This window comes from Haemaphysalis longicornis, unplaced genomic scaffold (assembly GCF_048455015.1).
Source record: "Haemaphysalis longicornis isolate Haplotype H1 unplaced genomic scaffold, Haemaphysalis longicornis Haplotype H1 scaffold_197, whole genome shotgun sequence".
NCBI classification, from domain to species: domain Eukaryota; kingdom Metazoa; phylum Arthropoda; class Arachnida; order Ixodida; family Ixodidae; genus Haemaphysalis; species Haemaphysalis longicornis.
This window is the reverse complement of record NW_027526292.1, coordinates 316,896-330,702: the sequence shown is the minus strand read 5'-3', so window position 1 is coordinate 330,702 and position 13,807 is coordinate 316,896. Positions and strand designations below refer to the sequence as shown.

Below are 13,807 nucleotides of genomic sequence, written 5' to 3'. Positions count from 1 at the left end.
TGACGCCGTCCAACTCACAAATTATTATTGGGTTGCATTAGTGAAGTTTAGAATATAGAAGACATCTACAACTTCCACATAGAGGCGGTAAGAATCTGCAGACTGCGTATTGCCACGACTTTGTCGCTTTTTGCATTACCAACAAAATTAACCTGCAAGCTTCGGCCAGTTGACGGGAAAAATTAGGTGAAGCTGGCGCACATGTGTATATTAAACGTAGTAGATTGCCTGGACCATTTTCTGAATTCTGCTGCTAATCTGAGTTTGGCTGCGTCCTGGCGAAGTTGTGCATGCGGATCTTGTCTTTTTTTCCAATCCTGAATGATACAAGTGCTCGCGCTTGTAGAGAAAAGGGAAACATGATATTGTTCTCCTTCAAATTGCAGAATCTACGAGGGAGGCAAGCCGACATTAGTGGTGGCAGATCCTGAACTTGTGAAGCAAATCTTGGTTAAAGATTTTACGGCGTTTCCTAACAAAAGGGTAAGATGAATTTTTCGTCCTGATACCGCGGCTGAGAATAAGCGGAATGTTGTGAGGCGAGGCGGCACATGTATGAATAACACATGTATGCCACATGTCTGAATGAAAGGCGAGGTTTATATATATGGGCTCAAAAGTTCTAAAAAAGTTCACATATTTTCTCTAGTGATGATACAGAAAATAGCGCCTGTTTATTTATTTATTTCCATTTCCCCTCGAGGCTTGAGGTATTAAAGAGGGGAGTGGATACAATGATACAAAGGAAATACAAAATTGATTACATGAGTACAGGCTTCTTAGGTTCCTGGGTATTCAATATTGGCTCAGTGCGGGGCGAAAAAGTTGGTGGTCGAAAATGGTGGATGTTTGTCCGGGAAGGTGGTTCAATTCTTATGAAGTGCGCGGCATGAAGGACTGAAGGCAAGCTCTTGTTTGGAAGGGATGAATTCCAACTTTATGAACGTGATCAACTCGTAGAGCAATGTACTTTGTTGGAAGTATGAGTTCGGTGCGAAAATGAGAATTGTCTTTGAATATTTTACGAAATTGGCATAAGCGATCAAACTGTGGATACGATGCAAGCGAAGGAAGGTGCGCTGGGTTTTTCATGAACGTTATGCGAACGGCACGATTGTAGTTATGCCGTATGAAACGAGCGGAGTTATTCGGTAGCAATTCTAAGGAGCTAATTAAGTTATCAGTACCAGAATCCCTTATAGAATAGGCGTATTCAAATTTACTACGGACTAATGTTTCATGTAACGTTAGTTTCTATGACATAGTTGCGGAAGAAAGATTACGGCGAAGATACCCTGAAGTTCTGTTAGCACTGCTGATAATCGTGTTAATATGAAGTGACCAGGTAGGCAGGAAATAATGTGAACACCAAGATAGCGGTGAGAAATCACTGACTCTAACGGGGAAGTATTAACATAGTACGTAACAGGACGAGATAAGGAGCGAGAAATTCGCTTTGCTTTACATTTGGTAGTGTTAAGGTCCATTAGCCATGTGTCACACTAGTTAGAAATTGCGTTCATGTCAGTATTCAGAATGTGAACGTCGTTTATATCATTAATCTCTGTCTAAATATTACACAGTCGTCCGCGAAAAATTCAATCTTAGAAGAAACACAAGAGGGAAGGTCGTTGATGTATATTAAAGGAGTACTGACACAACATTTCAAACCTGGGATCACTATGTAAATGCTTAATTTTTATATAGAGATGTATCCCAGCAAGTTTGAACAGGAACCGTTCAGCATACCGGATTGTAAATTCATTTTAATCTTTACTCGCACGGCGAAGCTCAGAACGGATACCCTCGGGCAATCCGCCTTTTTCATTGCGCTGTGGCGGCCTCTGGTGGCACCGCCGAGAAGCGATATGGCAGGGGTGCAATTGGGCCGCCACTGCAGCGGAAAGGGAATCATGGCTGCGTTTCCGGTGTTTATTTGTTTTACGTGAATTGTATTGGCGGTGAGATGTTTGAGTGGCGCCCCCTGGCTCTGACGGTTGCATAGGGACTCACGCCGCTGTCGTCTGCTACACTCCCCTTGTGAGGGGCAGCAGTGCCTGTGCTAGAAATCGTCAGCCTTGATGCTTTAGTGCATTAGAAAGCGCATTTCTAGTACTTCAGGTATTCTTGCCCGTTTCTGACACATCTCAATAATTTCAAGCTGTATCCCCCGCAAGTTTGCGACACACGAGGAGAGAGAGAACTACTTTCTTCCAAGCATCGGTCAAATAATCGTGTGTAACTCGTTTTTTTTAGCTCATTCTCGAGGTTCAGCGGTCAGAGCACCTCGATAAGTATCCAAAACGTGTAGGCTTCCCTATAGTATGGTTGAGATGCTTATGAAGACGCAACAGTCTAATTCTACGTTCCAAGCAGTGGGCACCTACACGCGCATCGCATAGCAAGAATAAAGCGGCTGTCTTCTATTTCTTTTGTTGTTGTTGACTTGTATCAGATGAATATTTTTATTTTTTCCGTGCCTTACGCATTAATTTTTCTGCACCGTCACAAACGCCTTATTAGTAGGTGTGGGAATGTTTGCGAGGCCCGCAAAGATCGTGTGGGTATTTTCTTCAGGCTGTATGGCATACACTCCGTTCTTCACAAATTGGTTTTCGTTATGGCTGCGTGCAAGAAGGTGCATACTCGCAGCGTGCGTTGTTTATGCACATGCAAATACAATGAGAAAGATTGCGCTACGCCATTGCGATCGCGCCTCAGACAACGTTGTCCAGATTGTCCAGAGTACTCAAAGGGGGCTTTTGTGCTAAGAATTTCTATCGTAACCGTCGTTGTCATAAAGAACCGACTCTCAACGAGAACCATTATGGCATGATTACGTTGTTGAAGGCTTGATATATTCGCCCACGAAAGGAATAAACAGTATACGTGCGTATATTACAGGAATCAAAACCGATGAGTATTTCCAAGCAGCTGTTTATTGTTTTCCAACCTTTCCAGATGTAAAAAACAAATCCTGGTCTACTCGGGATGGCGTTCTATGAATTTAAGGGTAATTACTCTTACTCTTTTGTCCTGGATTGGGGACCCGTCGAACTAATCAGCTCGATTTTACTTTTAAAAAATAAGGTTATCTCCTCCTGCTCGTCTCCGCCTCCTCTTGAGTGCAATGTTCCAATAACGCATATCTGAATATTGGAATATTGGGAAGATATGGCTTTAGGAAATGTACTACAATATCACCCCAGGTCTGGACAAACATAGTGTTACTGTGTCTTTAGCGTAGACGTGACTCGTTTTACTCAAAAAACCTCCATGCTGGTTAGAAGACTGGTATAAAACCACCACGCTGGTATAACACACCACCAGGACGCAGTGGGTTATTTAGAACTCAACCAAAAGTTTTTGCAACCCACAATGCATGTCGGCATACTCGCATATAATGACAACGCCAAGTGATGTGATACCACACTTCGCGCGTTCGGCTAGGTTGCAAGCTGTTTTGCCTTACATATGATAACCGGGAATCGTAATGCCTTCTGCCAAAGCCTACAGCACCGAAGGCCTGGAATTCGTTTTGGTTTCCTATTTTCGCTGTTGTCGGTTACTAACAGCTGGCTGTCCTATTTGTTCGAAAGATTGCTTAATACAGAAGCTGACGCCTAGCTACGACTCTTCGCGCTCCGCACAGGACCGGCTTCGCAAGGAATGGGACGACGCCGCCAATGTTTCATCTCTAGCGGCATCCAAAACTATACTTTAACTCGTGCCTTGAGCTACTGTATGCGATTTTAGGTCTATTATTATAATAAAAAGTTACCCACACGCAAAATCGCGCGGACAAGCATCAAAAGTCAACCGAGCGCGAACAAACAGCAGGGAGAGCGAGCCCGAGCGAAGCAGACGACAAATGCAAGAATCCCTAAGCCGACGTCCCGGAGGCGCGCTTTGCAGCGCCGCCCGTGGTCGCGCTCACCTCCAATAGCCAGCCTAATGCTGCAAAAGGACTAACTATGGTGGAAGACGTACGTTTTCCACGTGGGATACATATGAACAAGCGTGCGACGCTCGTTTCTTTTTTGCAGTGGTTCTGCAAGAGTCAGTACCGGAGGGTGGCCATCTATCTGAGGCAGTGGAAGCGATGGTCTCACGTCACTTGTTTTCCTTTTTCTTTCTGGCTCGTAAAAGGGAAAGGAGGGGGACATCGGCATCATTCAGACAGCAGCATAAACGCACGCACCTAATGTGGCATTTACAAAAATTATTGCTTGATGCTGGTATGAGAAAATTTCAGCGAAGGGAAAAATTATACGTGGCTGCGTCTTTGCTCAAATCCGTTCTTTTTTTAATGCTCTGTTTCTTATCATAACGGGCATAAATGCATGTGCAGATTACTTTTGTGAGCGTTTTGACTGAAGCAAGCGAAGTCCAAAGCAACGGACGTCCGAGTGTATCTCAGAAAATTGATTTTCGTGGTGCATTTCTATTCGTAACTATAGTTGTTCATCCTAATCACACGATTACCCTTTCTTCTTTAAAAGAACTGTCAGTTTGGAAAGTTGGCATTGGTTCATTCCTTTTAAACAGCGACAATATCGCGGCCGAAAAAAAAATTGTGGTCAGGAACTACATTTCTACTGAAATCACTTGTTCCTCGTCATTTGTATCAATACATTTCCCAGCATTGAAGGGATGTATGCAGGTTACAATGAAAAAAAAATACACCACTTTCCACGAGCATGCCAGGACAAGAGAGAGAGAGAGAAAAAACGTTTATTGCAACAACAGGGACGGGGTAGGGGAGAAAAAGAGTTAGGAGCTGTGGGCGGCCATCCTATTCCGGTACGCGGCGTGCCGCGGCTGCCATCCTCGCCCGAGAGATCAGGGCCTCCTGGTCTTCGAGCTGGCAGCTCTGCAACGCGGGACAAAAAAAAAATAATAATACCACCAGCACGATTCGAACCACCCCATTCGAGCGGTGCACTGTCTGACGCGCTAGACCACTCGGCCAAATAAAACCGACCACAGGATTCGAACCACCACATCCGAGCGGTGCGCTGTCGGACGCGCTAGACCACTCTGCCACGGGGCAGCAACTGAAGCCGCTCGAATGCCACAGACACTAAGCTGAAGTTTAGCTTATATTATGTTTTGCACCTCTCCGAAAAAAGTTTTTTATAGTATGACTGGCACAGAAACTGATCATGATTGGAATAGTGCTTTTCCATTTAAAGTCTCTTGACCCCCCCCCCCCGAATACTTGATACACAGAGACTGCGTGCGTTACTTATTAAGCCAGGAAATACGATCGAAAATTTGAGCTCGCCAGCAGATCGCGAGTCCACCCGTCGAAAAAATTGTGCTCTTCATACATTTGTTTTGCGCTTTACGATGAAAACATCGGTTGATTTTGATTCTTCGGTTCCCAGATTAGTTGGGTAACTCTTCGTGTGGACTTGACATGCCTTACATTTTCTACAAGCGTGCCAGCCGTGCACGCACATGCAGCTAGCGAAGTCAGAGAAGCGTCGCTAGCCACGAAATTAGGAACGCATACCTAGTATAAAGGCACTTTCGCTTCGTTGACCTTACGAAGGGAATTATGCTGTACGAGATTATAAATAGAAGCACATTCATCGCGGCCCGAATCTTGTCGGGGCCGACTGGCCGCCTTGGTCAACGAGCCTGTCATACTCCTGCAACTATCGCTCGGCCGGTGTGTTCGTATTGTGCTCGGAGTAATATGACAACCCGATCTCGGAATTTGGCGTGCCAGCAGGTTGTCGTCCCCGGTGGTGTGAATGAGTGGCATGACTGCGACGGGACGCAGAACGGGGCGTTTCTGCATGGTGCCGTGGCGGACAGCTCCTGATTTGTTCCCTCCTGTTTAGTGGTTGGCGTGTGTCCATAGAAACAAAAATTTCACCGTTCATGTTATGGTTTGTCCGACAGTTTCATTTGTAAAACGTACTGTATTTTGTTTTCTCTGTGGTTGCAAAACCCGGTCGCATGCTTTCACTACACGGGCTCAGTTACAACAGCCAACGCCGCCTGTATTAACATTGCCTGACGCGTCGCGCGCTTTTCAATGGGAAGGGTAGGTACGCTTAGTTCAGGCATTGATCCGCTATGTGGCGCGTGCCGGCGGACATCTCGCCTTACGTCACTGCTCGCGAGTCGCGAACGCTGCACCCACTTCTACGGCGTGTGTCTGTCAGCTTGCCTGTTGGGCTTCAAGGGCCGTTTCGCTTACATCTTAGCCGTGACGGGGCGCTAGTTCTGTGGCGCACTGGGGATCTCGTTCAACGTGTCGCTCGCTTCATACTTGCTGCATTTTTCCAAAGATAAAGACGGAGGCGGACTGAAATAGTCTAAGAACATACTGATTGTCGGGTAGACATATAGCTAACAGAAAACGATATTTTCGGATGGGGCAGCCATTATTTTACTGATATTTTTATTTCTGGAGTATTTAGAGAAGAAAAAATTGCGTGCACGTTTTTTGTTCAGGCGCTCACTTCTACGATTACTTTCCAATAATATCACGTGCTTTTAAACTTCAGAAAATTATAGGAAACAAAAGGATAAGCAGCTGCGATCCTGCCACGCTGTCTGAGCGCTTCTACAGTACAGTCCTCAATTTTAGAAGTGCGTACCGATGCGGAGTGCGAACAGGGGGGTCAAAACAATACCTGAATGCGGAGGGGATAGAGGGGGGATGCCCCACTCAGAAAATTTCAGGGCCTGTGATGCGAGTAGATAAGCGCGCAAAGCCGGCATCAGCCTGCGGCAGCGCAAGGGATTTTGCTTCGTGACAAAGGAAGTTTTATCAGTGACAGACCAAGACAGACAGGCATGGTGAAAAACAAGAAGGCGTAAGAGCGCCGCCTCGGGAACGCTAAACAAACTTTCCACTATTTTGCATAGTTTCCGAGAAGCGGCGCTGGCTGGCGGACACGAAAGCACGCTGGAAGGCTACGGAGCGGGGAAGGGTAGGAGAGAGCAACAGGAGAGTGGCTGTTTGGCCATTTTTCGCTCACGCGTTAGGCACTGTTTATACAGGCGGCGTTGCAACAGCAGACAGCAGTCGGGTCACCGCGGAGCAAACCGACCGACCCCTGCCAGACTCTTTCCGGCCTACTCCGCCAGGACCATGCGCATGCGCAGTAGCGTTGTGAAAGAGGTGGATTGGCATCAGCATGACGCTATCTGCTCCTCCTGGCCCTAAACTGTCGACGTTAGGGCCTCCGGGACGTGGCCAACGCGGTGGCTGCGGTTGGCGCGCGCTGTTCCGCCGTGCGTACACGTCACGGTTTTTTGACTGACGTCTTGCAGCCCGGCGCGTGGAGATAGTGCAGCCCTTGGCCGGTCTGGGTGCGCGAGCGCGCGCGCGTCCACACCGGCAGTGGTGCGAGGAGAAAGGCGACGTCGTGAGCGCTCTCCTGTCATGGCGTCCGCCTCGGCGTTCGTTTAGTCGAAACCGAAACTGACCTAAATAAACGAGGCTGTAAATGATTATTCACGCTGATATCGACCGTATAGTGTGCCATTCTATGATTAGTGGGCTGGTAGGCACCCATAGCAGTGGAAAAAGTTTAACACGAAAATTTCGTGTCAGTACTCCTTAAAGAACAAAAGCGAACCTAGAACGGAACCCTAAGGAACGCCGGAGTGAACAGTACTAAAGGAAGAGTTGAAATTGTAAGCAGTGGCAAACTGTGTTCACTTGCAAAGAAACCGCTCAAGGCACATTAAAAGATCGCGACAAGGATTTAATTTGCTTAATTTAAAAAGTAATAGCTTGTGTGATACCTTTCGAAAAGCTTTAGAAGCACCTACATAAATACAATCTACCAGCGAACAACGATCAAGGATGATGTTAAGTTAGTGAGTAAACGAAATCAGTTGGGTTTGACAGGAGAAGGTTCAAGAGAAGCCATGTTAGGCGCTGATAAAAAGAACTTAGATTCAAGAAATTTTTGAATGTTTGAGTAAGGAATGTGCTCCAGTATTTTGCAAAGAATGCTAGATTGGACGGAAGTTGAAGGGCGAGATTTAGTACCTGACCTATGAATGGCCACCACCTTCCCGACCTTGCAGTCCACAGAAAGAGTGGAGCTCTCAATAGACTGCTGGAAAATGTTTGACGAAATGAGAGAATAGTACAATTTAGTACCTTTTAAAAATTTGGAGTTAAATAAATGAACACCAGGGCTCGAGGAAACGTTTAGTTCTTCAATTATTTTGTCTTACTCTATTGGGTTCGATAGTTATTGTTTCATTTGCAGGAATTCATAAGTTGGTGTGCTTGGAATCACAATGTTGGGATCAGAAATGACAAAATTACCACAAAAACATCATTTAAAAGCGCCGGACATAATGTATTAGGAATAACCGAGCCATTTGCATCGAGTAGATTGGCTGGATCACTAGTTTTGGGGTTAATGACGCGAAATAACTTTTTTGGATCATTTAAGAACTTCTTTGATAAACCGTCTTAAAAGAAATGTTTTTTCGCTTCTTTTACCTTTGACACATAGGCAAGGTTAGCTGCCTTGTAAGCATCCCATTTGACACCACAAGAAGAATGTTTTGCGGCACGGTACAGCGTTTGCTCTTGTCAGAGAGGCGCTTTAAGTAGATGGTGTACCACGGCGTCAGGAATGGGATGAGATGATTCTCAAAGGGACGTATTCGTTTTTAAGTCATTCACTTTTTCTTTAAACATAGACTAGTTAGGTTCAGTTATAGGGCAGACAAAATCCTGATGGAAAAGGTCGAGTAAAATAGAGTTCCTGGTTAATTTATCAAAATCCGCGTTGTTATAATCGCGAATAAGTTTAGTTCTCTTTTCGGGTTTTACTACGGGCATCACTATGTCAAAAACAGAATTCGGAATCCTCTGTTCTTGCGGCAAAAATTACCTAGCCCTGCCACCTAAATTCAAGTGAAATTTGTTCAGTTAATGCCCACATAGCACAAGTTTATTTGTAAGGTGTTGTTAGGTCAATGCAAAATTCTGGTGCTGGTGTGGTTACAGCAGACCAAAAACTATTTTTGAGGACGAACAAACCTAACGTCTCCCCTAAGCCTCAAACAAAGTGCTTAAAGGAACAGTACACGGTGAAAAGAATTAGGCCTGTATTGGCAGGTTACGGTGGCGAGAATCTGAATAAACCGTTCTGGCAACTGGAAGATCAAGCAGAAAATTCCAGAAACATGAAAACAGGCGTCGACGCCAAGTATGCTATTGGGTACTACGGTTTCTGACGCAACAAAAGTTGTGAACGGCGAGAGCTCATTGGAGAACCATCTATACATGTTTTCCTAAAATAAACAGTTGCGAACTTGTTGATCACGGGAAAGAAATGTAAATCAAAGCTTTCCGTGAGCTCATGTTATTTCAAAAACACAGACTACAGTTTTTTACGTTGCGAGGCAGGGCCATTTCGAAGAAGAATTGGTCCGCAATAAGCGTAGTCAGTAACCTACGAAGGTGAACGCCCTAGATTCTGCAATCAATTTCGCCGGCGGGAAGCGGCTAAAGTTCCTTCATTAGAAGCAACAAAAGGAACAAGATGCACTGCAGGTGGTTAAGCTACCTGGCCGAGCTTCCAATCTTCCGTTCTGCGCAAGCGGATGTTGCTATCGGTAAAGCGGGCACGCGCCCGGTCAGAACCTTATCGCCCGTGAAAGGTACAGGAGGGATTAAAAGAAGTACGAACAACGGAGCACACAGCCTCCGACGCATGCCGCGTAAACTGCGTCAGTAAACTGCGCGCATGCGTAAGTCTTTCGGAGCGTTTGAGAGTGTGGCCTAGTGTGAGGGGAAATGCTTGATAAAGAAGCTACTACGCTCATTTGTGTTGCGGCGTTTTTTTATGGTCGGTCACCACTGAGCCTCCTAGGTTCCCTAGGTTAGTTCCCTACATTAGGGAACCAGTTAAGCGCGCAGGAGGCTGATTGCAGATAGCATGAGGCCTTCCAACGATCATCCTGCTCAGTGGCAACGCAGTGTGAAAAGGCGTCTCAAAATAAACGACCGGTGTCGCTTCTTGATCAATCATTTCTCATAAACGTAGGCCACACTCTCAAACTCTCTGGAATAAGTGAGCATGCGCGTAGTTTACTTACTTTGGAGCCAGATGGTGCAGCATGCGACGGAGGCTGTGCGCTCAGTCTTTCGCATTTCTTTTAATCCCCCCTGTACAGTACTTACTCCGGGTGGTTAGCTGGCCAATCGATCGATCGATCCATCAATCGATCGATCAAAACCCAATCATTGTGATGGTCGACCGCACCAAATACGTGCTTGCACTGTAAATCTTGTGCGCGTACAGTGAAGATTACCACAGTGTCATATACCTACAGAGCAGCACTTGCCCGCCGTGGCATATTAAACAAAGCTTTATTAGCAGCTATGTACGCTACTTTCGCATGGTACTGCGCGGATGGCGCTGCAAATCGCATTCCCTTTTTAATGAATTACAGCTACGTCAATTGAAGGATACCATTCTGAGCGATATGATGATTTTTGCATACGTCGATCGCTGGAGGAAAATTCGCCCGGCAGCCAGCCCTGCCTTCTCCACTGGAAAGCTTAAAAAGGTATATTTTGCGTCAAATTCTTTAAGAAATGTGCAATGCCAGTGAGCCCTTCCTTTCCTTCCGAAAGGCATTTGGTGCCCTTCTTTTAGATGCGACTGCATCTCATTCACTCGCGTTGTCCATGCAGCATCGTCGGCGTTGATGTCGGCGTCCGCCCCTCCCCCATTCTCTTTGCCGCGCGAGCTGCGCGCTTCGCCGCTCACCCCCTCTCCTTTCCAATGCCCCTCTCTCGCAAGGGGCATTGGATTGAATTAGAATGGATTGGCTTGGCTTGGCTTGGCTTAGATTGGATTGGATTAGATTAGATTAGATTGGATTGGATTGGATTTGGATTGGATTGGATTAAAGTGGATTGTGTTGGATTGTGTTGCGTCATAGCCGCGACAGACACACTGGCGCCGGCGCATGTGCAGTACTCTCTCTTCAACGGTCTCCTCTCCTTCGGGCTCGCTGCGCATATAACCGGTGTGCCGCTCTTCGGCGGCCTTTCGGTCGACGGTTGCTCTCCGCTTGCGCTTGAACCCCCCTCAGCGTCGCATCACACCAGGATTCCAGCGAGGGGAGGTGGGCGTAATTTTTTTTCGCTGGGACCCCTTATTAGCGTTCGGCTCAGGGGGGATGAATGGGTAAACATTTGCGTGCTCCACGACGTGCGCACGCAAATCATGCGTATGTGATCGCTAATCCCTATTCGGGGAACGGAGGCGACACGCTGTCCTGTCACACGTTGATGCGTTGTGCAAGAGAGCTGGGGTTCAGAGGCCATCTTCTCCCAGATATGCGGACGCGGACTCGCGCCGCACCAATTGCAATGCGTTGTGCTGGCAAGCGTCCCGGCGCGTTGTCTCATGGCGGGCGACTTCGTATTGAATTTTGGCCATTCCGGCTGCGTCGAGGCTTGGACCTCACGTGATCTGGAAAACAAGCCTTTACGGCAAGTCTCCGTTCCCGTGTTTTGACTCTTGTGTCCGGGAGAGGAAATAAGCCTATATGAGCGTAGGGCGCAGTGAGTGGTCCGAAAATTGGCAGCCGACAAATTACGCCTGCCACGCGGCACGCATTGTGCGGGTTAGAAGACCTTATTAAAGAAGATAGTCTTCCTTGGGCTACTCGAACGCGAAAATTTTGGTCTGTCTGACTTTCCGTCTGTCTGGCCCTGGATTTTATCCACCCGGTCAAAAGCTTGGGGACCCGTACAGAGGGAGAGAGAGAGAGATAGAGAGAGAGAGAGAGAGAAAGAGAGAGAGAGAAGAAATAATGATTGATTGGAGAGTTTAGCTCCAACCTAAAAAGGAGCTGGCTTTTTATATAATTTAAAGGATGTTTTAATTAGACAGCGTTCCAATGGCTGATATTTCCCGTTTATGTTTCCGCATAACGTTGACAAGTGAAGACGGAATGATAATAATCCTAATTCCAGAACCAGTCCTGCTAATATGATGTTACTGTCACATTTAATATGTCCGATGACATAATCTACACACATATCACGGACTGTGACAGGAGCATATAACCGGTTGCAATTTTACTGCCTTGTCTCCAAATTTTAAAACCAGCTACAGTGAGAAGAGAAAGAAGGACATAGATATACGGCGGGACGATCGCTGCCTTCGAAGTGAATTTCATGAGATTCTAATAAGTATAAATATTTAATACGCAACTACGTAGATTGTGCCAAGTGCGTGAACGCGTGCTGATGTGCTGGTGTGCTATCAGGGGTCCTTTGTTGTCGGTGTTTTTTCGTTGTTCCTGTTTTGTCTTTAACTTTTCCCTGGTGTTAATACGAAGAGTGCGTATTAAAATGCGTAAGGTTTCTCTTATCAAATTTAGTTGCAAGTCAGCGTTCGTCCGGTCGTCTGTTTATGTCCTTTTTTTCTATTTGCGCTGTAGCTATTTTTAAATGAACTACCAGCTAGCCAAAGAGAGCAATTTGTTGTCCTCAAAGTTATGTTGCCAGTAGTACGAGGATGTGCTAGCCCCCCGTTATCAACTATCTGCAATGATATCGAAGGCAAGGGAACAGCAGATAGTTCTGGCGTTTTTGAGGTAGTTAACCTCAAGTTGGTTTTCGCAGATGAATGGCCTAATTCAAGACTGCGCGAAAGTGACGTGCGACCACCTCAAACTTGCCGCCGAAAAAGAAGCCAACATTGATATCAAGCAGTGAGTATCAGCCGTCGAGCTGGAGATTTGAAGAGGCTAGTGGCAGTTACGGCTTCTCTGGAAATTATTGGCTGCATTGGTTATTGATCGCACTTTTGGTCCTGTCGCGCCGGCTTAAGGCCCCGAATAGGCCTCAAACCGTTTCTCGATAAATGTGTCATCGTATTCTTAGGCCCATGTCGTAGCCATAAGCCGGTATTATACACGGCGAGTGGCGTTTCGGAAGTCTTACAAAAAAAACCTCTTTACGTTGTTCGGTTGCCGTTTCCAGTCTATAGAATAGCAAGCTCGAGGAAAGTAGTTCCGACTGCGCAGCCACTTAAAGCGTTGGTACCGACATTCATTACAAAAACGAGTAGAAAGTGCCCGTTCACGATTCGTGCATAACAAAATTCATATTCATATAAACCTGATACTGCAATGGGCCTAACTCGCGCAAACAAGACCAAATCGCTATAACCATGCCCAAGTAGTGAAAGCTGACATTTATCGCTCTGATCGCTTCCTTAATGCCTTCTTCCCAAACGGTAACAGAATAAAACATAGTTAATACTTTGGCTGCTAACTTCAAGTTAGCAGAAGAATTTCTGGCAATGGTTGAAAATCGCTCCTTGGAACAAAAAACAATGCGTAAATACTAGTGTAAGTTGTATAGAATACGGCGCGGAAGAAAGCTGGAATTTCAAAATCGTTGGAATTTGAAAGTAAGCTTGCTATTGATATATCCTATTTTAATTCTCCACTTCAAGGTACCATGAACAGAAAATAGAGGTCTGGTTCATCCGCATGACTTACTTGTCTCAATAACAATAACAATGTCAACGCAAACTTCCAACAACTGATATAAATATTATGGAAAACATGTGATGCAGTGGGACCCCCGCGCAACTGTCTCGCCAGCCTCATGACGTCACTGGGAACCACTCGTGCGATTGGCGGCCGCTGACCAACGAACAAATACACCCCCATGAAGCGATTAAAGTGGTGCTTCTAGCTCTGGTTGATCGTACCACTTGAACCTTAACATAGATGCCACTGATGACTATGTTTCTGGTAGTTCTCCTCTTACGCCAGT

General features: G+C 46.1%; 1 protein-coding gene across 2 annotated transcripts in view; it reads left to right on the top strand.

Moving 5' to 3' along the window:
- LOC144166901 (cytochrome P450 3A27-like) overlaps nucleotides 1-12,958 on the top strand; it is a 43,070-nt gene extending 30,112 nt beyond the window's left edge. The window contains exons 4-6 of one of the 2 annotated variants that reach the window (XM_077696351.1): nucleotides 387-483; nucleotides 10,453-10,569; nucleotides 12,644-12,958. In XM_077696351.1, coding sequence (XP_077552477.1) covers nucleotides 387-483; nucleotides 10,453-10,569; nucleotides 12,644-12,736 — 307 coding nt within the window. In that variant the 3' untranslated portion in view covers nucleotides 12,737-12,958. The remainder of the gene's footprint in view (nucleotides 1-386; nucleotides 484-10,452; nucleotides 10,570-12,643) is intronic. The other variant, XM_077696352.1, reaches the window with a different exon arrangement.
- The last annotated feature ends 849 nt before the right edge of the window (nucleotides 12,959-13,807 follow it).